Below are 27,731 nucleotides of genomic sequence, written 5' to 3'. Positions count from 1 at the left end.
TATTAACATTTTGGCTTGGGTTACCTTCACATGGGTTTCGGGTTAAGAAAGTACTCCAACCTCTTGAAAGTTAGAGTCAGAAGCTTGGTGACTTATCACGGAATACACAGATTCCATTGCGAACGTGCTGGGCGTGTGGACATGTATGAAAACTATTTTCTGAAGATGTTGTTATCATGGAATTTAAGCTATTCACTTCGGGAATAAAAAAACAGTGCTGACATTCAAACTTACTTTTTAAAAAAGTCTTAATACATCTTCTTGATAAATCTTGGAATGCTCTAGCTGATAGTTAATCTCCAGATACTGAGCCGCCGAATATGCTACAAAACACAGTGTTGATGGTCGAACACACTTTTCTTATTCTTATCTAAATATTCGACCGATTGGGATTACAACATTTACTCAACCGAATGAGAACACCCATTAATTATATATGAATGTTTCCACTCAATAACGTTTATATCACATCAAAGACCAAATTCCAACTTGTAGGAAACCCTGTACCAAACCTTTGGCCCGGGCATATCATCATTTAACACCGAAATAAAGTGTTCCTACCTCCTGCAAAATTGGTTCCTCCGGAATTTTAGCTCAAGTAATTTTATTTCGCAGGACCCAATTTCTGGTTCCATCTGTTCCTTTTCGGACTAAATTCTCAGCGAATCTGATCATCCCTCAATTAGATAATTCAAGACTGAATATGATGATATATAATATATTATAATATTTAATAGTTAAAGCTCACAAGAGAAAGAATAGAAAGATACGAATAAATATATTAGCTGTCATTTCACAACTCCAAGCCGCGCTACACTGTGCATATTACATAACGCCCATAAACACAAGTCATGTGACGCAGAAAGGGAGATAATTCGGTATTACCCACGAAGTAATTTCTGCACACGGCACTGCAGTACTTACATTAGGCGTGAGCGATCAACAGAGATCTAACGTATCTGACATTTAGGTATGTAGCTGCTTCTTGTTATCCTTCTCATCTCTATTGATATATCAAACACATTCATTAAGATTTCAGGTATTGTCAAGTGAGGGAGTTCTTTGTGTTTAGCGAGAGACAAATGTGGAAGCTGTGGAGGACGATTTTTGTTTTGTTGGTGGTCAGCCTGCCAAGTAGTACCATGTTTACAATGTTACATGTAACATTTGTCGTTGTTGTGTTCGTCGAGTTCGCATTGTTTGGACCTGGTTCGTTGTGTTGTTAAGAGGATGGAAATATACAGGGTGGTGGGATACTTTCCTCTACAAATCAAAGCGAGAAGTCCGGGCAGGCAGCTTGCTGTAACATTAGCTATAATTAGTCCTCACGCCTGTTCTCCCATTAGGCAATCACAGCAGGAAGTGCCATGCGTGTTGTTGTCTGGCCAGAAGGTCGACAGGGTAGATAGTCTGCGTCACAAAGGCAACCATTTATAACGTCCAACAGTGATATTTGATACTGTTTTCACAAATAGTTTAAATTCTGTGACTAGGCATCAACTTGAGATAATCACTGCTTATAATTGACCCTATTATCAGAGAGGTCTGCTAGTAGGCCAACATCTGTACTGCTCTGAGACTCTCCCAACCTCCTGTTGGTAAGCAGATAGAGGAGTCAAATGAGAATGTATTCGAGACCCGGTAGTGTGGCATGCAGGATTTAAAAAAAATCATATTTGGTACTCAGATTCAACATTAAAAAAAAATAATGGTGTAAGTAAAAGTTTCCTTTATAATATTATATTTTGTCAATGTTTTTTTGAGTAGGCCTAGATCTAATTTATCTCCACGTGCACCCATGCCTTTGAGATTTGTGTTAAGTATTATTCAGGATTCAGGGCTGGATGAGCAGTGAGAGTGACATTAGGCCTTGATGGTATTTGGGATTCAGGGAACTGGGGTTGGCACCATCAGTAATAAATTTTGCCCGAGCACTTCACTGTCAACCTCCCGTTTTCCAGATTGGGCATATAACCAAAGTGAATGAAACCTGGCTAATGAAGTGTGTGTGTATGGACATGGCACATGATTCCTTGGAGTTACTACATAGTGAGCGTAGATACACAGGTGTGTGGTTGGATGTTGCTCTCAACAGTATTTCATATCTATCATAGATCAGTTTTGAAGGAAAATCCTGCAGATCAATCTTAAATGTTTAATACTTGGGTAAAACCCACCATCAAGGCATTGGTATTTCACGTTAAACATCAAGTAAGTATGCTTGCTGATAATGAAGTGTATCCGGCAAAGGTCATGATACTACTGCAGATTACCAGGCAGTGAAGGCGGAGAGGAAATTTGTTTCCTTTGTATTGAGGAACTATTTGGTCAGCTGATTGCTTGTTATAAGGAGGAAGTTTTGATCTTTTACCACAGAACCATCTGACAGAAGATGTAGCTTGCAATAGGGACTGGTGTTTGTATTAAATTGTTATTTATAGAAGAAGAAAAAAAGAAGGTTATTGTGTCACTTAGTACATATTAAAACAGTTAAAAAAAATTTAAGATAAAATAAATTTATTTTTAAAGAGGTACTGTCAGCCTAAATGTCTTACAGGACGCTGAAAAAAACTAAAACATAGATAGCTCAGATAAGGTCAAATTTACTCCTAGGTTTGACTAAATGTTGTCAGGAACCAGACAGTCCACATACACATGCTGATAACTACAGTGAGAGGGAGATATTTCAAGTGACAGAAGAAATATTTAAATCTTACCACTTTCTAAGGAGAAATCATGTGTTCTCTCTTTGTCCAAATAATTAGTTAATTCACCATCCAGTGATAGGAGCCTTTAAAGTGAAAGTGAAACCACTCGAATCTGTTACATCGACAGGGCTTTGTCTACGATTCCAAACAAAATGCCCTGGGTGCCGTTGTACAGATCGGACTTAGCGCTAAGGTGATCGTAACTCCCATACCTTAACAATAACATAGACTTACGACAGTCGTAGCGCTAAAGTTGTTTTGTACAACGGCACACTAATGGGTGGAGCCCCTGAATTATGCAATGGCTCACTGATATTTTGTATACACTGTCAAGTGTCAGTCATGTAACTGTTTTATCCAATAGCTGACAAGCATGCCCCTAGTGACAAGGGCATGTCTGCACAAAATCTTACTGGTGCAGAATCTAATTCATTATTTGAAAATGTCTCTTGACAGAATTTTATGATTAAGTCGATGTCACACTAAATCAAGCTCTTGACATGTACCATTTAAAATTGGAAGATAAACCACATTGTTTTATTTGGAAGGTAAGAGGCCAAATCTCATTAATAAGATCACGAACGTACCTCTGTGTCAACATTGTTGTACACTGTAAACATCAAAGGAAATTATAATGTTGATTCGATAAATCCAAAATGTCTGTTCAGATTTTAGACAAGTTAACACTTTTAGCTTCCTTCCCACATTAATCACACTCCATGATTATAACTGAAATACTCTGGAAAGCGGTACTAAACCCATCACCAGACATTAAGGATTGAGTGGTCCAACTTCATGACTTGGTTCATGGTGATAGCCTGTCATTCTACCACAAACTGAAACTCCAAGACTGATATTCAGCCCCAAGTATTCAGCAAATGTCAAGAATAATTCCTAAATTGAAACGACTAATTTCCTACTCGCACTTCTGGTGTAACAGTAGTGAAGGCTCTGTTGAGGTGGCTTACGCTTCATAGTTAATGGGACAAAAAGGAGGAAGTGTTGTATTATTGCATTGAATAAAAAATTAAGTTGGAAAATACGAGCGAAAGTCACTATTTTGAAGAAAATGTCCTTTTTTCCAAAACGTATTTGCCCAGCAAGGCACTTAGTTTTGAATCTTAGATACATATCCACTGAATTATTGCTTCATGGGAACACAAAACTGGTGACAACAGAAGGTGGGCTACAGTGCTGTGTCTTTCTCTAGCCAAACTATCTTCTTAAAGATATGAGGCTAGAATTGTATACATGAAACATAAAACAACTCGATCACAAGCTGATTACCATGTTCTGGGAAATATGTGTCTTGATATATGGGTGTCTGTAACATGCTGTATTGCATCTTGATATATCCGTGTATGTACTGAATTTCTAAATCAGTTGACTATGTGGTGTCTCAGTAAAAGTGTCTATAAGAATCAGGTCCGACTATGTGGTATCTCAGTAAAAGTGTGTTTAAGAATCAAACCGCCTATGTGGTATCTCAGTAAAAGTGTCTGTAAAAATCACACAGAATTCTGATCACATATCAGCATGGCTTCCATTCTGAAGATTCTGCTGGTGCCAGCTGCTTCTTTTGAATCTTTGTTGCAATATGTGTAGCATGTTCATAATTCATCGGTTTTGAAGGAGCAGGTTTAGTTTCTTCAGCATGCTTTTGATTAAGATTCTGTATCTCACCTTGATTATTGTTCACAGAGTTAAATACTACAATTTACATTACAGAAGCTACTCAACTGTGAGACATGTCCGGACCCCCACCACCTTACCCCGGTGGCCCAGCCTACCCAATAGACAATAAGGGAGTGCCACCTCCAGGTACGTACAAGGCCAAACTCTCATCCCCACCCAGCCTACCCCACAGACAATAAGGGAGTGCCACCTCCAGGTAGATACAAGGCCAAACTCTCATCCCCACCCAGCCTACCCCATAGACAACAAGGGAGTGCCACCTCCAGGTAGATACAAGGCCAAACTCTCAACCCCACCCAGCCTACCCCACAGACAATAAGGGAGTGCCACCTCCAGGTAGATACAAGGCCAAACTCTCATCTCCACCCAACCTACCCCACAGACAATAAGGGAGTGCCACCTCCAGGTAGATACAAGGCCAAACTCTCATCCCCACCCAGTCTACCCCATAGACAACAAGGGAGTGCCACCTCCAGGTAGATACAAGGCCAAACTCTCATCCCCACCCAGTCTACCCCATAGACAACAAGGGAGTGCCACCTCCAGGTAGATACAAGGCCAAACTCTCATCCCCACCCAGCCTACCCCACAGACAATAAGGGAGTGCCACCTCCAGGTAGATACAAGGCCAAACTCTCATCCCCACCCAGCCTACCCCACAGACAATAAGGGAGTGCCACCTCCAGGTAGGTACAGGGCCAAACTCTCATCCCCACCCAGCCTACCCCATAGACAACAAGGGAGTGCCACCTCCAGGTAGATACAAGGCCAAACTCTAAACCCCACCAGCCTACCCCACAGACAACAAGGGAGTCCCTCTTCTCCCCCTACAATCAGAAGTAATAACGAATAGCTAACTACCTCTCCATGGTGTTTTGAATGTCATCGGTTCAGTGTTGAAATAATCAACTGCTGTGGTGACACTGTAATGGTGCAAGTGCTTGGATAACTAGAAGCTTTAGAAATCACCGCTATTAGTTATTCCTGCTGTTCGCTTGCACTGCAGTCTTGATACATTGAAAGTATATTGTAAAATGAATGTGAGTATGTGCTGCAGTCTGATTGGTTGAAAACTGTGGTAAAATGAAATTCAAAGCCCAGAAGATGTTCAGACTCTCTGTGTAGATATCCCTTTCTTGATAAGAATCTTTTTTTCTCAATCATTCCTTTTTTTTGAAAATCGTGCCATATAGAAATGAGTGCTGTAAGTAAAGTGCATCTAATCCAAAATGCCTTCATTCTGAAATCTTCGTTAGATTTTGTGTTTGAAGAGTAATTGTAAGAGGTCTATCCCTGATTAGTCTTGCTTTCTACAAAATAGAATCATTTTAAGAGATAGTTATGGTCCTATTTAAAGAATGTTGTACATTCAGTTGATTGTTGCTACTTGCAGGGCAGTACCCCCCACCTGGACCTCCGCCCCCCGGATACCCAGGTAAGAACTTGCTGGAATTCCACATGGCAGAAATGCAGGGCTGTTCTGGTAGCGAATATAGCCGTCACTGGTTACTTGGTAACATGCAGATATCACTGGTCATGGTAACATATAGATCTTACTGATTACATATTGTCAAATCATAGGTTTTTGGACATTTCGTTTTCGGATGGCCATGTTTATTGTGATTGCTCGTGATAACCGGGGAATTCTCATCGCCCAGACATTGTGAATACTCAGATGGTGGCTTGCTTTTAAGAGAAAGTTGTCTTTTATAAGTGAATGAGATTTTACATAGTTGTTCATGTGATTGGCAAGAAAACTGTGAATGTTAATTAAACGTCCGAAAACCCATAACACTGGGATATGTGTAGCATCGGTTACGCACATATATCACTGTCTAACCACTACATACTACCAGTGTATATATATATATATAAATATAAATATATATATATATACACTGGTAGTATGTAGTGGTTAGACAAAGCTATCACTGGTAACCATAGTAACATGCAGGTTGTATGCATGTATGTGCAATTTTGTAATCTGTAATTTGTTTTCCAGCTCAACCCGGTTACCCCCAACAACCAGGTAGGTCTTTCACCTAACTATCACCTGAAGACATATCAAGTACACCTGTACAGTGTTGGAGAGGGTCTACATGGGAGACTCACTTCTTCAAGTACACCTGTAAAGTGTTGGAGAGGGTCTTCATGGGGGACTCACTTCTTCAAGTACACCTGTACAGTGTTGGAGAGGGTCTTCATGGGGGACTCACTTCTTCAAGTACACCTGTACAGTGTTGGAGAGGGTCTTCATGGGGGACTCACTTCTTCAAGTACACCTGTACAGTGTTGGAGAGGGTCTTCATGGGGGACTCACTTCTTCAAGTACACCTGTAAAGTGTTGGAGAGGGTCTTCATGGGGGGCTATTTTCTTCATTTACACCTGTACAGTGTTGGAGAGGGTCTGTTATTTTTCAGGAGTCAGATTCTCTGAATGTTTATGTATGTATAGGGCCGAGTCATCCTGCCTCCACTGAATGCACTGTGGGAGAAACGTCAGTCGTAGCTCAAGGGTTGTCACAGTTCTGTGGGAGTAACACAGTTGTAGCTCAAGGGCCGTCACAGTTCTGTGGGAGTAAGACAGTTGTAGCTCAAGGGCTGTCACAAGTCTGTGGGGGTAACATCAGTTGTAGCTCAACGGTTGTCGCGGGTCTGTGATGGTAACGTCAGTTGTAGCTCAATTGCTGTCACAAGTCTATTGGGATAACGTCAGTTGTAGGTCAAGGGCTGTCACAGTTCTGTGGGGGTAAGACAGTTGTAGCTTAAGGGCTGTCACAAGTCTGTGGGGTAACATCAGTTGTAGCTCAAGGGCTGTCGCGGGTCAGGGGGATAACAACAGTTGTAGCTCAATTGCTGTCACAAGTCTATTTGGATAACGTCAGTTGTAGGTCAAGGGCTGTCACAAGTCTGTGGGATAACGTCAGTTGTAGGTCAAGGGCTGTCACAGTTCTGTGGGAGTAAGACAGTTGTAGCTCAAGGGCTGTCACAGGTCAGGGGGATAACAACAGTTGTAGCTCAAGGGCTGTCACAAGTCTGTGGGGTAACATCAGTTGTAGCTCAAGGGCTGTCACAGGTCAGGGGGATAACAACAGTTGTAGCTCAAGGGCTGTCACAGGTCAGGGGGATAACAACAGTTGTAGGTCAAGGGCTGTCACAAGTCTGTGGGATAATGTCAGTTGTAGGTCAAGGGCGGTCACAGGTCTGTGGGGATAGTGTCAGTTGTAGCTCAAGGGGTTTCACAGGTCTGGGAGGATAACATCAGTTGTAGCACAAGGGCTTTCACAGGTCTGTGGGGATAACATCAGTCGTAGCACAAGGGTTTTCACAGGCATTTGGGGATAACATCAGTCGTAGCCCAAGGGCTTTCACAGGCATTTGGGGATAACATCAGTCGTAGCACAAGGGTTTTCACAGGCATTTGGGGATAACATCAGTCGTAGCACAAGGGCTTTCACAGGCATTTGGGGATAACATCAGTCGTAGCACAAGGGCTTTCACAGGCATTTGGGGATAACATCAGTCTTAGCACAAGGGCTTTCACAGGCATTTGGGGATAACATCAGTCGTAGCACAAGGGCTTTCACAGGCATTTGGGGATAACATCAGTCGTAGCCCAAGGGCTTTCACAGGCATTTGGGGATAACATCAGTCGTAGCACAAGGGCTTTCACAGGCATTTGGGGATAACATCAGTCTTAGCACAAGGGCTTTCACAGGCATTTGGGGATAACATCAGTCGTAGCACAAGGGCTTTCACAGGCCTGTGGGGATAAGCTGAAGGGTTGTTACAGGTCTGTGGGGATAACGTCAGTTGTAGTTCAAGGGATGTCACCAGACCTTTTCATCAAACCACTTATCTTACTGTTGCCATGACGATATACTGTTATGTATATATGATATTGAAGAATAATTGGACAATTACAGGTCAACCTTATGGAGTGCCAGGTCGGTTTAATTGCATGTACTTTCACTAGCTGTGGCTACATTTTGTTGTGTTTTTTGCATGTGTACATTGTATTGCTGTTGGTGTGATTATGATATTAATTTTTTGGCAAAATACAGTAAACTTTGTACTTGTACAGTGTGTTGGCTGAGTGTGCAGTGTGTTGGCTGAGTGTGCAGTGTGTTGGCTGAGTGTGCTGTGTGTTTGCTGGGTGTGCAGTGTGTTTGCTGAGTGTGCTGTGTGTTGGCTGAGTGTGCAGTGTGTTGACTCAGTGTGCAGTGTGTTGACTGAGTGTTGACTGAGTGTGCTGTGTGTTGGCTGAGTGTGCAGTGTGTTGGCTGAGTGTGCAGTGTGTTGGTTGAGTGTGCAGTGTGTTGACTCAGTGTGCTGTGTGTTGGCTGAGTGTGCAGTGTGTTGACTGAGTGTGCAGTGTTTTGGCTGAGTGTACAGTGTGTTGACTGAGTGCAGTGTGTTGACTGAGTGTTGACTGAGTGTGCAGTGTGTTGACTGAGTGTGCAGTGTTGACTGAGTGTGCAGTGTTGACTGAGTGTGCAGTGTGTTGACTGAGTGTGCTGTGTGTTGACTGAGTGTGCAGTGTGTTGGCTGAGTGTGCAGTGTGTTGGCTGAGTGTGCAGTGTGTTGGCTGAGTGTGCAGTGTGTTGGCTGGGTGTGCAGTGTGTTGGCTGAGTGTGCTGTGTGTTGGCTGAGTGTGCAGTGTGTTGACTGAGTGTGCAGTGTTGACTCAGTGTGCAGTGTTGACTCAGTGTGCAGTGTTGACTGAGTGTGCAGTGTGTTGACTGAGTGTGCAGTGTTGACTGAGTGTGCAGTGTGTTGGCTGAGTGTGCAGTGTGTTGGCTGAGTGTGCAGTGTGTTGGCTGAGTGTGCAGTGTGTTGGCTGAGTGTGCTGTGTGTTGGCTGAGTGTGCTGTGTGTTGGCTGAGTGTGCTGTGTGTTGGCTGAGTGTACTGTGTGTTGGCTGGGTGTGCAGTGTGTTGGCTGAGTGTGCAGTGTGTTGGCTGAGTGTGCAGTGTGTTGACTGAGTGTGCAGTGTGTTGACTCAGTGTGCATGAGTGTGCAGTGTGTTGACTGAGTGTGCAGTGTGTTGACTGAGTGTGCAGTGTTGACTGAGTGTGCAGTGTTGACTGAGTGTGCAGTGTGTTGACTGAGTGTGCAGTGTTGACTGAGTGTGCAGTGTTGACTGAGTGTGCAGTGTGTTGACTGAGTGTGCAGTGTTGACTGAGTGTGCAGTGTTGACTGAGTGTGCAGTGTGTTGACTCAGTGTGCAGTGTTGGCTGAGTGTGCAGTGTGTTGACTGAGTGTGCAGTGTTGACTGAGTGTGCAGTGTGTTGGCTGAGTGTGCAGTGTGTTGACTGAGTGTGCAGTGTTGACTGAGTGTGCAGTGTGTTGACTGAGTGTGCAGTGTGTTGACTGAGTGTGCAGTGTTGACTGAGTGTGCAGTGTGTTGACTGAGTGTGCAGTGTTGACTGAGTGTGCAGTGTGTTGACTCACAGGCAACCATCTTGCACCCAGCTTCATTGTTGTTCAGCTTCAGTTTTGTATGTCCTACTAACACATTAGTATGTGAGCCCAGTGCCAGTATGTCAGTACCCAGGTTGAGTTATTCACAGCTACCAGAATGTTGTTTGCTTTGTTAGGCTTATAAAATTAAGAGAATTGGTTCTCAGACACTGACTTATATATAGAGTGCAGGTGGGTGGGTTTTCGGTGTTTTTTTTTTTTTTGCTTGTTCAAACTAGTATGTAACCAAATAAACAGTTGTGTACCATAAAGCAGGGAAAGGGCCCCCCTTCATAAACAAGCATACAAACTCCTATTGCCTTCATTACCATAACCGAGATGTGCAGTAAATGAAAATGGACTTGCGGCAGACTTTCTGAAGATGTGGGCGTTGACTGAGAACCAAGACTTTTATTTTTTTTTAGCCTTATATTAAAACAAATATGAAATGTGTATCAGTAGTGGAAGATTGAGTGAATAAGTTCGTAGTGGCTAGGGCTGCAACGAAGACACTATGAGGCGAATACGATACGTATCATGAATACTGGGTAATGAATGCTAATATTTATTCACGAACACAATAACAAGTCAGCAGTTGATGTATTATTTCTTATGTTCAGTGAAACAATAAGAAAATAAATTAATCGCCATGGTTTGACCATGTTGACAGTGTTAATATTATTATTATGTCATACACTCATATACCGCACTTATCCAGGTACTAGTATCTACTTAAATGTGACAATGACCAGTGACCACATTACTGTTTAATTAAATCAATATGAGTGTTGTCTTTTTTAAGAAATCTATGAATAGAATAAGTTTTTATGGATATTTTTAGGTACAGGGTATGTAAATGGACAAGACTGCATATTCATGGTTACAGTCTTTAATGTTTTGGGAAAAAGTCAATCCTAGTGACCACGAATAACAAGGTCAGTTCATGAAGGTATGCGGTTTGATTTACAGAATACGTGAGTGCATCATAACAGCCCTAGTAAAGACTTACTGTTCTCATCTAGTAGTATATTGCTTTCCCCCAGTACATTTCAGTGTCATGTGTGATGTATATAGAGAATACTTCTCTCATTCTCATTAAATACCATAGAAATTTCACGAGTTTCGTAAAAATGGTATCTCCAACGAGAATGAGTGTGGTATTTCATTTATTACCCACGTTAAATATATATTTAAGTGTAAATACATAACAACTTTCATTCGTTGACAGACCAAAATGAAACCGGTTGCAAAATCTGGTTGCACATGAATATTGATATATGCCCAAATATGGGTATTGTTGACATTTCTATGCATACGCATTAATGACATGTGCCTGCAGTTGTTTGCAAACATAACAGCACCGACGCTCAACATCCTTTTGGAAGAATTTCTTCAACTTATGGTAATTCAAGCGCCATGTTGTTAGTACGCAGAACACCTATAAGAAAATTTGAAAAGTCACAATAGCGCAGTGCTTTGAATATTGGACCAACAGTCAGTCACTCGCACTGCCGTGGTCCTGGGTGTGCAATCCAAATGGTTTGGTTTCCTTGATCTATCAGCTGAATTTTTATCATGTCCGTATCATTTTGGAAGAGGGAAATCTGAGTGTTTGCCAAAGACATTCATGTTAAATCTACGACCCTGGAATAAAAAAGACAACCGTGATCTACACACAGCGTTTTACGTTAGAGATAAGGAATGTTCTTGTTCACATTTGGAAACAAACAACTCCCGAAACAGTGCCACCCGGTTGCGTCACCCTCATGGGGACCCTCAATCTATTGATCGGTAGTCGTACATTGTAAATGGATATAGCTTGATTATATAATGTCAGTAGAAGCTCTATGCATAACCTATATAGAGTGCAAACCGAATTTGATCCGTGTGACTATTTTGTTTGCTTGAATTAAGTGTTTGTAAATATTTCTCGCTCTCACGAGATTGCTTCAGCTCTGCCTTGTAGTTGCAAAATGAATGACGTCTAGCGATCTTTTATGAATGAAAAAAGTAGGTGTGACAGAGGTCATGGTTATCCAATCAAAACAAATAAAACGAGGTCAACCTTGTACGACACATGTGAGGTAGGAATTTAGTATCTTACCACCTGTATCTTCACCACGTGGGTAATTAAAATATCTACATATTGTTTAATGTCTTCATGTCAGAATGTGAAAATTGAATTAATTTCAATTGATGGATGAATCAGAACTTTCTTAAGTCTGTTTAACTGACCATAAATAGTTCACTTTTTCTTACAAACTTACTTCAGCTGAGTGTTACTATCTATGGAGTGTAAAAGAATGTGTGTGCTGAAATTTGTGATCATGTGATAAGTAGAGTTCTGTTTCACAGTGTCCCTGTGTTCCATGTTCCAAGTGAAAATGAAAGTCAAGGGATCTTTGTCATAGCCCTGTTGTTACAAAACAGCAAGATTAAGAAGATATATAGATTCCAGTGCACAAGGATCTCTGGATCCCACTTAGTTTCTGTCACTGCTATAGTCTTTCATAAATCTCACCTCAGCACACCATTGGTAATTGTTGTCAGAATTACCGTATTTGACGTTTTAGACGCCGTTTTGAACTTCTAGACCAATATGTATGTTATCTTTATAAGAGCCCCATGTTAGCCCTGGCAATTTTCTATGTTGTCTTGTCTATTTCTCACAGTTTTGCTAATCACAGCAGTGTAGAAGAGGTATGTAATTCCCAAGTAACCGTTATCGAAAACTTAGTTTCAGTGACTTTTTAACTAAGTTGTTCACTACTGCTTGATCTGTAAAAACAAATGTAACTTTTTGTGTTTGGTTTCAATAACCGCCCCTCCTTATCAATTTTCTAAGAACTGGGGACATTTATTACGGCAAATACGGTATGTCTGATGTGGTTTTTTTACTTGTTTTTTTCTGGTCATTATTTGAGTGTACAGTGGACAAGTAATGCACACGGCCTGTTTGCGTGCTTGAGCCATGTAACTGTAAATAGTTTTTGCCTCAGTGAACACACACTGGTGCTCACCTAGCTCGCGGCGGATGGAATACATGTGGTAGGCATACAATGCCCATCTCCACATGAACACTGTGAACCATGGTGTGGGACTTAAATGGGGCTTTTGTCCACTGAACACTCACTGAAGACTTTTCAGATATTGAGTTATACAAAGTAAATGTGATTCATTCTCGTCTGACACACTGATACTATAACTTCATTATTGGTTATTTATGAAGCACATGAAAATAGGAATTATTCTCTTCTTTTGAAATGTTACAAACAACCTTCTACCAATTTTCCCGAATTTTGAATCAGTGCATTCGGAACCACAACATTTTACTTCAACCTTTAATCATCCAGGGAGATGTATAGTTGAAACGACTAGATTTACATCCTCACATTACCTGCCAATCACCGCTGTCCTCCACACACCCGAATGAGGAAACACTTCACATCTTTTATTAACCCACCGACCACCACTGTCCCCCACATACCTGGATGGTTCATAGCTGTGTGATGAGGAAACACAATTCACATCTATAATAACCCACCGACCACCACTGTCCTCCACATACCTGGATGGTTCATAGCTGTGTGATGAGGAAACACAATTCACATCTATAATAACCCACCGACCACCACTGTCCTCAATATACCTGGATGGTTCATAGCTGTGTGATGAGGAAACACAATTCACATCTATAATAACCCACCGACCACCACTGTCCTCCACATACCTGGATGGTTCATAGCTGTGTGATGAGGAAACACAATTCACATCTATAATAACCCACCGACCACCACTGTCCCCCATATACCTGGATGGTTCATAGCTGTGTGATGAGGAAACACAATTCACATCTATAATAACCCACCGACCACCACTGTCCTCCACATACCTGGATGGTTCATAGCTAAGTGATGAGGAAACAATTCACATCTATAATAACCCACCGACCACCACTGTCGTCCATATACCCGGATAAGGAAACAGGAATCACATGTACAGTAACCTACCAATCAAATGCCAGCATGGGTGTGGGAATTGCATTACAGCGTGTGAACGAATTTAAACTTTTCAAATTGCTTCGGTTTAATGACACTGTGGAGTTTTCATGTGGTGTAAGGTTGACATCATCAATAAAATTACATATGTTTGACTGTTCTTAAACCTTTAATATTTTCTTTTATATTCAGTTATGGTGAAGAGTTTTTGAATTTGTAGCCTTTGAATTTTCTGACATTGTATACTTATTCTTCAGTGTGATGACTGTAGGCCTGTTGGTAGGGCAGGGCGTCATCTTCACATTGAATACTGGGGGTGTCACCAAGTTTTCCCTGATCACACTTATATGTGCCAACCCATGTGTAGATTGATGTACTGATCCTATTCTTTAATTGTAACATGTACTGAGGCTTTCAATAAGGTGGCCAGGTTTACAACAAGTAGGGACAAGCTGACACACAAGCCTGTTGTTTTCACAAGCGTCTACTTTAACTCACAACTCTTCATAATTTAGATGCCTAATTCACAGCATGTTTACTTTTGAATAGAAACATTGTTCTTATATAACAAGAAAAACCTTGGGATGATGTTTTCAAGTTGTGTTGGATGTTGATGGCTTTCATCCCTACAGACTTTAGATGCTGATGATGCAGGTTATGTCCTCGTGTCGAAATAATTTCTTTTGCCCAGTAGGATCCTACGCTTCATTTTATGTGACTATGACTACAAGACCTATTCAAACAGAGAAGTATGTGTTGTGACCTGGGTCAGCTGACTGACCGTCCACATAACTAATTCATGTGAGTTTTGTTTCCAGGCCAGCCGATGTATGGTCAAGGTTGGTATTGCAGCCCCAACACTGAGCCTAGATCCCCAACACGGAGCTTATAGCATGGGGCTTGCCCACACATACTAACCTGCTTTCAAAAAGAATTTGCTTGGTTCTGAAAGTATTTTATTTAAAATATTTTATTTAACATTAAAACACATGATGAATGTAACATTGATCTTCTACGTGTATTGATATTTTCTAAAATCTTCCACAACTTCCGTAATCAGTTGCTATGGAAACCCTGTAAAAGTTGAGTTGATTCAGCAGGTGCTTGTATGGTGGATTGTACCTGTGCTATCTGCTCACATGTATATGGTTGTCCTGAGTCTGCATGTTTATGACTCATAGTGGTATTCTGGCTAATTGTACGTGCTGTGACAAGAGTAAGATGTTCTGCCTCCCGAGGCAAGGCAGGTAACTTACTATAAAAGTTCCAGTTTCCACCCTTGCCAAACTTAGCTGGAATTTCTGGGTTCGATCAGTGACTATTACGAGTTATGTCCCTTCTATGTCCCTCCTAATTCCACCTCTCATATCACTTGCATTTGATTCAAACAAAATGGCAGTGCCCAGTAGAGCCGATCTGATCAATAGTCAAGATCTATATTGTAATAAAACAGGTCTTTCTTTGCAAAGTGCATCAAATCACGTGAGCACCTTGATTAAAAACATGAAAAGATTTGGAAAAAAATCTGTTGAGGCTAAGTTGACGGTACGCATGTTTTGTAATTCCTGCAATCAACGGAAATCTGCAAGGCGGTTTACGAACAGGGTGTTGATTTCATTGCGCGATTTTGATTGGACTATTTATGGACTTGTTAGTCCAGCCAAAATATAACTCCTTAATTCCAGCCTAGTTGGGCAAGGGTGGAAACTGGAATTTGTAGTCAGTTAACTCCCTTGCCTAGGGAAGATGGACACGGTGAGGAGACACAAGGCAGTCCTGGAGAAGGGCAAGGTCACGTTGGGTATGGATTGGTATTGCTAAGAATGGCTTTCTAGATTATAGATGCATGAATAATGTTCAGGCAGCTATCGACTACTCGAGATTCAGAATGATAATGAGAATGTAATCCTTGCTACTTATAACAAGGATACTCAACGAAGCGAAGAGACCATGTCTACAGGAACAATGCATGCAAAGGCCAAAGTATTTGATTTCCTGTTTAACTGATTGTGAAGATGGAGACAGCGTTGACTGCACATCCTGTAGCCTTTAGCTGTGGGTGGATGGTGAACTTGGTATATATATGGGCCAAACATTTGGAGACACGGATTCAGATATTCAACATCTTGGGGGTAAAAACTAATATGGTTGCTGACAGCCATCGACAGCAATATATTGTAAACTGTAGGGCACCTGTCCACACAGCTCCTAATAAGTCTATTTGATGTAATTTAGGCTTTAATGTGTATGCTTACTGATCAACTGGAGAATATATTTATAAACAGCAGTAGTTATTTTATATCTGTGTACAAATGAGAGCAGTCAAATGATTTAATTTCACATGGCTGGGATTGGTGTGAGAGTACACTGAGTGAAACAAAACATTTGCATCTTTAAGGGAAAACGTAAAATAAGAGAAAAATAGTTTGGCCTTTACTTGAAATAGCATTGTATAACTTCTTTGTAAGCTGGTGTATAAGTGTCTGTTTCACTGCATCACTCCGACCTCTTTGTAGACTTATGAACACATGTGTCCACGTGAGCATAGTCCATTTCATCGTCATGACCTGCTGATGCAGAACATACGTACATCCTCTCTATCTGTAATAAACCAAATATTTTTGCCCAAATTTTGTGCACTGCCTACTTGTCTCAAACGCGTTTGGTGAGTTGGTTCAACTTATCCTTGATTACCAGTAACATGCGTGGGAGTTGTCAATAAGCTATGCATACAACTGTCTGAGGAGTCCGCCCCGTTGTGTGCCTGGCTGCCTGCTGGCTCTAGAGGCTGCTCCATGCCATTGCCTGACACCCACTTGTGCTGTATCTTCTAGAAAACATCAACCTGGAATGGGACATTTTCAGAGTTGTTTGAGTAGTAGCAAGCAGATTGTGATTGCGACTAATTTCCAAGTTCAAGTAGAATGTTGTTTAATGCCACGGTAAGCAGCATTCCAGCTAGATAACACCAATCACTGGATTGTCTGGTCCAGATTTGACTATTTGCAGGGAGCTGTCATATAGCTGGAATATTGCTGAGTGTGAAACAAGAAACACACAAACAAATACCCGGGAATCCCCACAGATTCAATTAGAGAACATATGGTTGGTTGGTTGGTTAGTTGGTTGTTTAACGCCGCACTCAGCAATATTCCAGCTATATGACGGCGGTCTGTAAATAATCGAGTCTGGACCAGACAATCCAGTGATTGATATCATGAGCATCGATCCACACAATTGAGATCGATGACATGCATCAACCAAGTCAGCGAGCCTGACCACCCGATCCCGTTAGTCGCCTTTTACGACAAGCATAGTCACCTTTTACGGCAAGCATGGGTTGCTGAAGACCTATTCTATCCCGGAATCTTCACGGGTCAGAGAACATATGAGGTGAAGTTGAAGACACAATCACTTGCTGTCATCACAAGTCATGTGCAAGGAGACTAACGCCCTCTGTGTTCCAGCACTTATGGAGAAAAACTTGGGCTGTAGCACACATGGTCATTGTGTTCAACAGGGTACCTCTGTGAGTCCATGTACCCTCTGAATGGATGTACCAACTGTGTGGCGGGTGGATGTACCGTGGATGTGGCTGTGACCCCTCTTGATAAGCCTACAACTTATCATCATAGATGACCTCTTGCATAACATAAAGATAGAGACGGACCATTTGATATTCTGGAGAGGGGGTCTTGTATTTTATCGTAAGAAATAAAATTTCTCCGAAAAGTCTTGAAAATAATAATTATGCTTTTGACTGGGAAAAAAAAGAAATTGCCTGCCACAAAAATTACATTGTTGCAAGGTGTTTTAAAGGTGACTATGTAAGAGGCGTCGTAAGAGGTGGGCAGGCTTGGTTGAAGCATGTCATCGATCCCAATTGCATGGATCAGTGCTCATGGTATCAATCACTGGATTGTCTGGTCCAGACTCGATTATTTACAGACTGCTGTCATAGAAGCTTGTAGATTAAAATAAAAAAATATCTGGTTTTGTAGGTGTAGCTGAAGAATCTAATCTCGATACAAAATCCCAGCCCACCCACTCCTGAATGTTTAACTTGACAAAAGCAGTTAACTTAACATCCTGCAGATTGTTCTGTTGTTGACATCCTGCAGATTGTTCTGTTGACATCCTGCAGATTGTTCTGTTGACATCCCACAGATTGTTCTGTTGTTGACATCCCGCAGATTGTTTTGTTGTTGACATTCCACAGATTGTTCTGTTGTTGTCGTTCTGCAGATTGTTCTGTTGTTGACATCTTGCAGATTGTTCTGTTGTTGACAGCCCTCAGATTGTGCTGTTGTTGATGTCCACATATTGTTCTTGACAGCCATTAGATTGTTCTGTTGTTGATGTCCTGCAGATTGTTCTGTTGTTGACATCCCGCAGATCGTTCTGTTTTTGACATCCTGCAGATTGTTCTGTTGTTGACATCCCACAGATTGTTCTGTTTTTGACAACCCTCAGATTGTTCTGTTGTTGACATCCTGCAGATTGTTCTGTTGTTGACATCCTGCAGATTGTTCTGTTGTTGATGTCCTGCAGATTGTTCTGTTGTTGACCTCCTGCAGATTGTTCTGTTGTTGACATCCTGCAGATTGTTCTGTTGTTGACATCCTGCAGATTGTTCTGTTGTTGATGTCCTGCAGATTGTTCTTTTGACAGCCCTCAGATTGTTCTGTTGTTGACATCCTGCAGATTGTTCTGTTGTTGACATCCTGCAGATTGTTCTGTTGTTGATGCCCTGCAGATTGTTCTCTTGACAGCCCTCAGATTGTTCTGTTGTTGACATCCTGCAGATTGTTCTGTTGTTGACATCCTGCAGATTGTTCTGTTGTTGACATCCTGCAGATTGTTCTGTTGTTGACATCCTGCAGATTGTTCTGTTGTTGACGTCCTGCAGATTGTGCTGTTGTTGACATCCAGCAGATTGTTCTGTTGTTGACATCCTGCAGATTGTTCTGTTGTTGATGTCCTGCAGATTGTTCTCTTGACAGCCCTCAGATTGTTCTGTTGTTGACATCCTGCAGATTGTTCTGTTGTTGACCTCCTGCAGATTGTTCTGTTGTTGACATCCTGCAGATTGTTCTCTTGACAGCCCTCAGATTGTTCTGTTGTTGACATCCTGCAGATTGTCTTGTTGTTGTCATCCTGCAGATTGTTCTGTTGTTGACATCCTGCAGATTGTTCTGTTGTTAACCTCCTGCAGATTGTGCTGTTGTTGACATCCTGCAGATTGTTCTGTTGTTGACATCCTGCAGATTGTTCTGTTGTTGACCTCCTGCAGATTGTGCTGTTGTTGACATCCTGCAGATTGTTCTGTTGTTGACATCCTGCAGATTGTTCTGTTGTTGACATCCTGCAGATTGTTCTGTTGTTGATGTCCTGCAGATTGTTCTCTTGACAGCCCTCAGATTGTTCTGTTGTTGACATCCTGCAGATTGTTCTGTTGTTGACATCCCGCAGATTGTTCTGTTGTTCACAGCCCTCAGATTGTTCTGTTGTTGACATCCTGCAGATTGTTCTGTTGTTGATGTCCTGCAGATTGTTCTCTTGACAGCCCTCAGATTGTTCTGTTGTTGACATCCTGCAGATTGTTCTGTTGTTGACATCCTGCAGATTGTTCTGTTGTTGACATCCTGCAGATTGTTCTGTTGTTGACATCCTGCAGATTGTTCTGTTGTTAATGTCCTGCAGATTGTTCTCTTGACAGCCCTCAGATTGTTCTGTTGTTGACATCCTGCAGATTGTTCTGTTGTTGACCTCCTGCAGATTGTTCTGTTGTTGACATCCTGCAGATTGTTCTCTTGACAGCCCTCAGATTGTTCTGTTGTTGACATCCTGCAGATTGTCTTGTTGTTGTCATCCTGCAGATTGTTCTGTTGTTGACATCCTGCAGATTGTTCTGTTGTTAACCTCCTGCAGATTGTGCTGTTGTTGACATCCTGCAGATTGTTCTGTTGTTGACATCCTGCAGATTGTTCTGTTGTTGACATCCTGCAGATTGTTCTGTTGTTGATGTCCTGCAGATTGTTCTCTTGACAGCCCTCAGATTGTTCTGTTGTTGACATCCTGCAGATTGTTCTGTTGTTGTCATCCTGCAGATTGTTCTGTTGTTGACCTCCTGCAGATTGTGCTGTTGTTGACATCCTGCAGATTGTTCTGTTGTTGACATCCTGCAGATTGTTCTGTTGTTGACATCCTGCAGATTGTTCTGTTGTTGATGTCCTGCAGATTGTTCTCTTGACAGCCCTCAGATTGTTCTGTTGTTGACATCCTGCAGATTGTTCTGTTGTTGACATCCTGCAGATTGTTCTGTTCTTCAAAGCCCTCAGATTGTTCTGTTGTTGACATCCTGCAGATTGTTCTGTTGTTAATGTCCTGCAGATTGTTCTCTTGACAGCCCTCAGATTGTTCTGTTGTTGACATCCTGCAGATTGTTCTGTTGTTGACATCCTGCAGATTGTTCTGTTGTTGATGTCCTGCAGATTGTTCTCTTGACAGCCCTCAGATTGTTCTGTTGTTGACATCCTGCAGATTGTTCTGTTGTTGACATCCTGCGGATTGTTCTGTTGACATCCTGCAGATTGTTCTGTGATGTTATAGGTTATTCAAAATAACTCGATGAACACCCAATTTGTTCATATGTCTATAGTTAATCTGTATTGTCATGATAGGTTAAACCTTTTTTAACTTCTCTTTAGTAGTATATTGTAGGTGTGTAGTTCATGTGGGTCGGCACTAGCTTCAACTCTAGATGTGTTGATGGCCGAGGTACTTTGTGTTAACAATGTTTCAGTATCTTTGTGGTTGGTTGCTCTCTTTCATTGTGCCGTACAATACTGCATGCTAGTTAACCCATGTTAACAGGTGCTTGTTGCACTCCATAACACACTAACAGTATGTATACATATCATCTGTTAATGCCTGGCTTATTGCTAAGCAATATCATTAATATCAATAATTCTTGAATATTTTATTTCCACTGTCCAGATTATTTTAAGTCTGATGATGCAAGCTACTAATGAATTAATTATAATTTTTAATTTTGTGACATTGTTCGACATGTCCATGTGCATTAATCAACTGTGCAGCATATATGGTACTACATAAATATTGTCAAGTCATTCTGGATTTGTGGAATTGTTGTAACTTCTTTTTATTTCTTTTAATCCTTGTGCTTCATTGTGTTAACATTTCAGGTTACCATGGTTACAGTCAGCCAGGTGTGTAAGGAAGAGAAGCACTGACAATTTATTAGTCAGCTGTGTAACATTGTTCAACCCCTTGATGTTTGTGGCCAACACAGTTTCACTTCTATTTGCTGGAGTTGATTACAACGTTTAGTGTTGATAGTGGTCCTGTACTTGTGTTCAAACAAGTTCACCTGATTACACCCGTTTGAACAATCAGTAATTGTTACGAGAGTGACTATGTGTAAGAATGTGATGATAAACATTGTTTTAGAATCCTATTACATATGGAACATGTCAAACAAATAATGACCTGTTTCATCAAAGTATTGATTTACTAAAATGGTGCAGTGCTGTTGATCTTTCATTGGTTTTTGTGAAACCTGAATGCTACCCAGATTGAGAGCTTTTTCATTTCTTTTTAATAAATATGGATATGCATTTGATTTAATTTATTCCTGTTTGAACACTGTACATGAACATGGCACCTCTAACCAGTGTTTGAAATAAACACCTGCCCTTAGGCCCGTGGCAGGTAGATCTCCTGTGGGGCCTATGGCCTGCTGTAAATTTTCGTGTTGATTTATTTGTCACAGTAATCTGCAGTCTTTTAAATGAGGGCCTGCAGATTCTGAGGTATGTGGGTCCTGATGGCAGGCAGACAATATTTGTTTATTTCAAACACTGCTTCTAACCAGTGTTTGTAACTCACTCACAGATACTCCCGTTTCTTCACATATAGTCAATATGATTCAATGCATCGGATGAGGGATGTTTTCATAGCACTTCATAGATCTAGCCATTGTTTCCATTGTCTTTCAATGTTAAAAGCTTCTGCTGGTAGGTTCTGTGTTCACTGCACAAGTCAGGAGTCAGGAGCACCTTGTTGACGGAGTCGGTAGGAAGCAGTACAACTAAGAATGGGGGACTGAGAGTCAAGTTGTCATGATTACTATATAAGTGAATGGGATAATGGCCCTAATGTCAAGTAAAGTGGGAAGTGGCCACTTGGTCCCGACTTTCTTCACCTTGACTCCTGTCTTATCTGTCACACTGGACCTTTTGTTGCGATACATTTCAGAAACTAAGATGCAAGTTTGCCCAATCAAATCGCAGTCATGTGGATGCAATATGCTCCCGTCGACTCTCAGTCATGTAGAAATTTTCCTGGATGTGGCAGTTACCTCCCTTTATACATTGGTGTCTTCTCGCCTTCAGTGTGTTGTGTTCACAAAATGACTTGCACACTTATCATCAGGTGGCACTCTACCATCAACAGATTATCCAGTTAGATTAACTAATAATTACACAACATTTTACTGTTTTGTTTGAATTAGTATTTGTTACTCTTGATTAATGATATTTCTTAAGTTCTTCTTACCCTCCCTGGCTACATCAATCTATTGTATTTAGCCCACCTGTGGTAGATGGAACCTATGTTGCAATTGAATGTTGTCTTTATCTTAAGTCTTTTGTAAATCAACACTGGTTACTACAAATTAAATAATTATTTGTCTTGATAGAGTTTATGGTGACAAGCTTTCATTGTATTTTCTTCATTTTAATTAAATTTAATAATATCAACCAAATAGTAACACTATATTCTCTTCATGAGGATATGACTAGTTATAGATCAAGAATGAAACAATGCAGTTAAACTCTCATGATTGAGGAGTATTTCTGAAGAAAAATAGTAACACAAAACTGTCTGTCCTAAAAAGGCCTGTCTTATAAAGCTTTTGAATTTAGAGTCTGCCTTAAAAATGGAGAATGTGTCTTGAAGAGCCATGTTGTTTCCCACCCAGTCCCTATCTCAAGTAAATTACTTTTCATAGTTCAAAAAAAATAAATCTATGAATCTTTAAAAATAACTTCGAAGGAAACAATCTACTAATTTTTTCCATAGTTTTATCTCCCTTTAATGATTGTCTGCTTCAGTTAGGAGTTGAATCTGGGTAACAGGTAGCAAGTCTGTCCAAATTCTGAGAGTGATGTGCGGGTATTTTGCAGGTCAGCCCGGCGGCTACCCACAGGGACAGGCGAGCACCACTGTGGTCGTCCAGCAGCCCACCATCGCCGTCGTGCAGCAGTTCAGGGAGGCACCTGTACAGACCCAGTGTCCACACTGCGCCGCACAGATCGTCACGGCAACTCACTACGACAATGGCACGTTTACCTGGGTCATCTGTCTCATCCTGTGCCTTGTTGGGTAGGTGTGCTTGCTTGAATTGTCTGATGTTGTGTTGTGGCCTCGGTGTACTAGATTATTTTGTCTGATAATGTAGACTGTTGCACAACATTTATGAATTGTTCACAGTCACACATTACATTTACAGACTGTTCACAATCACACATAACATTTACAAACTGTTCACAATCACACAACAGTTACAGACTGTTCACAGTCACACATAATATTTACAGATTGTTCAGACAATAGTTTCTGCATCCCACTATACTCTAGGAATTTTCTAACATGGGCTCTTCATGTGAAGACTGCACAGTGTTAAAATGCCCCATTGTATTTGAAAATGTGGCCTTTTTTCTCAAATTGAGGCGCATTAACATGGAGCAGTTCTAGGAGCAGATCTAGGGCCAGAACCTGATGCAGGATGGGGCTAACCGGTTTTCCAAGGGTTCAGCCTAGATACTACCCTGCTGGTCCAAGGCGAGTGAATAGTTGAATGGACTGGGTGTTTCTTTTCATATGTAGTAGTGGTAGATGAACAACTAGTTTATTTGGAATGCTTGGACTAGTTTGCATTAGTTCATGGGGTGTCTAGTCCAGAGTTTTATGCTACACACACACACTAGTGACATATCTACATAGCTCTCAGTGTATGGTTACCTCATGAACATGTGTTTGCAGGTGTGATTTCTTATGCTGTCTAATCCCGTTCTGCATGGATGGCTGCAAGGATGTGATCCACACCTGTCCCAACTGTAAAGCCATGGTGGCACGATGGAGTCGGATGTGAGCCCCTGAGATGAACTGAGCGAGAAAGAAATGGCATTACCATCGAGACAAGGAGTAGGCTAGTTTCAACAGATTCACCACATTTCCTGTAAGGTTACGGTGACCTACAGCTGCGTATTGTCTAATTATACATCGTTCTGTTAAACTAAACAATGTCTTAACTTGTTTGATATGGAAATATTCTGGACCAACATGTTTCTTTTTTGTTGGTTTATCTTGTAAATGATATACATGTGTTTTAATCCTTCATGTGTAATTTTGTCTAGTTGTAGCCGTTTCGATCTATTTTACTGCACGATGTTGACACAGCGACCTTCTGTCTGGTTGACAGGACCACGGCTGTTCACTTGTGTACCATACAGTTGTCTTTTTGTGATGTATGGTGTACTGTGCTGTGCTGTGCTGTGCGCTGTTGCTGTGGGTTGTCACTGTTAGTGTATTATTTAGTTTTAAGCAGTTGACAACTCAACTTTGATGTCTCTGTTTGAGTCTTCACCACACTTAATGAACATCAGCATTATCTAAGTTGTGTTTATTCACAATCCTCACAGAAACATTCTTGTTGAATTTCTATTTTTCTAATGTGACAGTGCAAGGAGAGCAACGGACATCATCAATGTGTTGTTGCTAGATGCAAGCTGAAGGCCCCTGTCATGTAATGATTTGATGGTACATACACTGAACACCAGCCTAGTGTTTCCCCCTGGTTGTAGTTGAAGGGAAACATATTTTCGCCATATTGACCTGTTTCACTTCCCATATGATGGATTATGATTGATATACATACACCTTCATTGGTGAATTGCAAGAAGGCCTGGTACAACTATAGCAACAGAAACAAGATCATGTAGCTATCTCACACTAGTCCCACTTTTACCTTTTATTGAGTCCCTTGTGCTGTAGGCATTCAGCAAAGTGGTTGTTGCCTATTGTCATCCTACTTGTACTTTCTCAAGTACATGTTTTTATGGGCAACATCAGTGTTCAGTTTCAGTCAAATCAGACAGAACATAGTTGCACACTTAAACATGTTAATCAATATGGTTTTAGTAATTACATTTTTTCATATGTTAATTTTATAGACTCTTAGTGTATGTATATGAATGCCAGATATATTCGGCATCTTTGTTTTGTGATTTTTATGTCATGAGAGATTTGAAAATAACCTTTCAAGACTGCATGATTTTTGTGAATAACTCAGGCCCCATCAACCGGTTACCATAGTAACCTGTACCAAAAGTCACAAGGAGCTGATAGGTTAGTGATTGATCAGGTTTGTCATTCTTCTGATGGTGACTTTGTTGCTTCTGATGGCGACTATGTTGCTACTGATGGTGACTATGTTGTTCCTGATGGCGACTATGTTGTTCCTGATGGTGACTATGTTGCTACTGATGGTGACTATGTTGCTTCTGATGGCGACTATGTTGTTCCTGATGGTGACTATGTTGTTCCTGATGGCGACTATGTTGTTCCTGATTGTGACTATAGTGAGTGGTTGACATGATCAGAAACCTGTGCTGTATTGGAGGCCATGTGATTATGAACTCACTATTAATTTATGCCAATGCCAATCAAGTTTGCTCAGTAAAGATCTGATCTGTCCTGAAGGACAATTCTTGTGTGATCTTGACAAAAGATTAGCAGCATTTAGCTGACTTCTTGCAACCTATAATAGATTACTTTCTCTGTTTTCTTATTTACATTTTCATTGAGGCTTTATGTCATGTTATCACTGATCTGTTTCAAAAGTGATAAGATAGAATAGCTGAGATCCAAATGTATAAACATACCAAGTGCCAAAATACCAAGATGTGAACTGTAGATACACTTAAGACACCACAAGTTCTCAAGCAATACAGAGTGAAGAAGTACACTTAGCCCAAAGATCTAAACCCTGACACAAGGATGTAAGAGTTTCCACTCTAGGAATGTTTCATAGGTAGTGGTGTGTTCACCTGTCAATGCTAGCTACATAAAGTGTGATGGACCACACATAAAGTCTGATTCCAGGAGGGATGTGGTACCTTACAAATGGTATTCACTGTTCACGTGTTCCAGTGTTGAACTATGTACTTGCTGAATATATTGCTGGTCTGAAGCTACACCCATACACACACAGATATTGATAGCCCAGTGCTAGCTACACCCATACACATCCAGGTACTGCTAGCCCACTGTATGCTAATGTTTGCTGTCATCCATCACGTACTTCTTAATGTGAGAAAATCAGCCGAGTGTTTTTAGCTCCATGTTCTTGTTATTTGTGTCCAATGCTTTTATTTGTCAGTTTTGTATCCTAATATTTCTTCATAAATAAACTCTGTGTGCATAATACTCAATCTTGGCCATGTTTGTCCCTGATGATTTCCTGTAGAAAGATGAGGCAGGATAGGTGCATCTCCTTGTAGCAGGCTGATGGAGTGAGTGAGTAAGTTGCTGTAGTTTCCCTGTTAGTCACCAGAGTTCCAGCTGCACCCCGGCGGACTAGTCAGCAGTTGACTGCATGATTTGTTGTTTTTGTTTGTTGTTTAACACGATAGTCAGCAATGTTCTAGCAATGTAATGCTGGCTTGTAAATAAGTCTGGATCAGACAATCCAGTGATTTATATTTTGGGGCAAGCTGTCCAAGCTGTGTGTGTACCATGGCACACCATTGGTGACTGGTCACCATCACAGTGACTGGTACGCCACTGAGACAGGGTCACCTGTGTTCCAGCTATATATCACGGTGACTGGTACACCACTGAGACAGGGTCACCTGTGTTCCAGCTATATATCACGGCGACTGGTACACCACTGAGACAGGGTCACCTGTGTTCCAGCTATATATCACGTGACTGGTACGCCACTGAGACAGGGTCACCTGTGTTCCAGCTATATATCACGGCGACTGGTACGCCACTGAGACAGGGTCACCTGTGTTCCAGCTATATATCACGGCGACTGGTACGCCAATGAGACAGGGTCACCTGTGTTCCAGCTATATATCACGGTGACTTCATGCCTCCAGTCAGACGTTGGATCTGTTGATGGGTCAACAACAACCACTCCTGATGCAATGGTGCTTCCAATTGGCGTAAATCTTATACAGGAGGATCTCGTGCCTGTATGCGCCACCCCAGAATATCCCAAACATGTTCAAGGGGGTTTATATCTGGGCTCATTGCTGCCCAGGGTAGAGTCGTTATTGCATTGGCCCTCATGTAATCCACGACTGCATACGATCGATGAGGCCTGGCATTGTTATCCATGTACTGAGGTCGAGAAGCAAGAGGGTGGTTTTCAAAATGAGGAACGACGACTGGCCTCAAAACGTCCCGTATGTACTGAGCCCCTGTTAAGTTGCCCCTTATGGTGACCAAACCCAACCTACAATCATGAGAGATAAACCACAAACCATTACAGGGCCCCCGCCGTATGCAACATTCGGTTTAATGCTTCTGGGAGTGTAGGCCGTGTTCTGGTGCCTCCAAACTCTCGTTCTTCCATCAGTGACGTGGAGCATAAAGCGACTTTCGTCTGACCAATGGATCCGTCTCCAAATTCTCAGTTTCCAGTTCTATCGCGCAATACACCATGCTAAACGAGCAGCTTTGTGGTGATCTCTCAACAAGGGACACTTTATGACTCGTCTAGTCCTCAGTCCTGCTGCTTTCAGCCAGTTCCTGGAGGTTCTGGTGCTGAAACG

The 27,731-nt window shown here is 41.4% G+C and overlaps 1 protein-coding gene across 7 annotated transcripts; it reads left to right on the top strand.

The window, feature by feature from the left end:
• Nucleotides 1-858: 858 nt before the first annotated feature.
• LOC124120398 (cell death-inducing p53-target protein 1-like) lies at nucleotides 859-26,376 on the top strand. 7 transcript variants are annotated; one of them, XM_046483207.2, is made up of 9 exons: nucleotides 859-970; nucleotides 4,437-4,529; nucleotides 5,797-5,838; nucleotides 6,406-6,432; nucleotides 8,330-8,350; nucleotides 14,682-14,702; nucleotides 21,072-21,095; nucleotides 23,073-23,271; nucleotides 23,932-26,376. In XM_046483207.2, the coding sequence occupies exons 2-9, from the start codon at nucleotides 4,457-4,459 to the stop codon at nucleotides 24,038-24,040; spliced, it is 516 nt and encodes a 171-aa protein (XP_046339163.1). In that variant the 5' UTR covers nucleotides 859-970; nucleotides 4,437-4,456; the 3' UTR covers nucleotides 24,041-26,376. The 7 variants fall into 7 exon arrangements, with proteins under 7 accessions (XP_046339163.1, XP_046339165.1, XP_046339167.1 ...); XM_046483209.2 differs by lacking the exon at nucleotides 8,330-8,350; XM_046483211.2 differs by lacking the exon at nucleotides 14,682-14,702.
• The last annotated feature ends 1,355 nt before the right edge of the window (nucleotides 26,377-27,731 follow it).

Source organism: Haliotis rufescens, unplaced genomic scaffold, assembly GCF_023055435.1.
Source record: "Haliotis rufescens isolate VD_foot unplaced genomic scaffold, xgHalRufe1.0.p SCAF_11, whole genome shotgun sequence".
Classification (NCBI taxonomy): Eukaryota; Metazoa; Mollusca; class Gastropoda; order Lepetellida; family Haliotidae; genus Haliotis; species Haliotis rufescens.
This window is presented reverse-complemented; position numbering and strand designations above follow the sequence as displayed.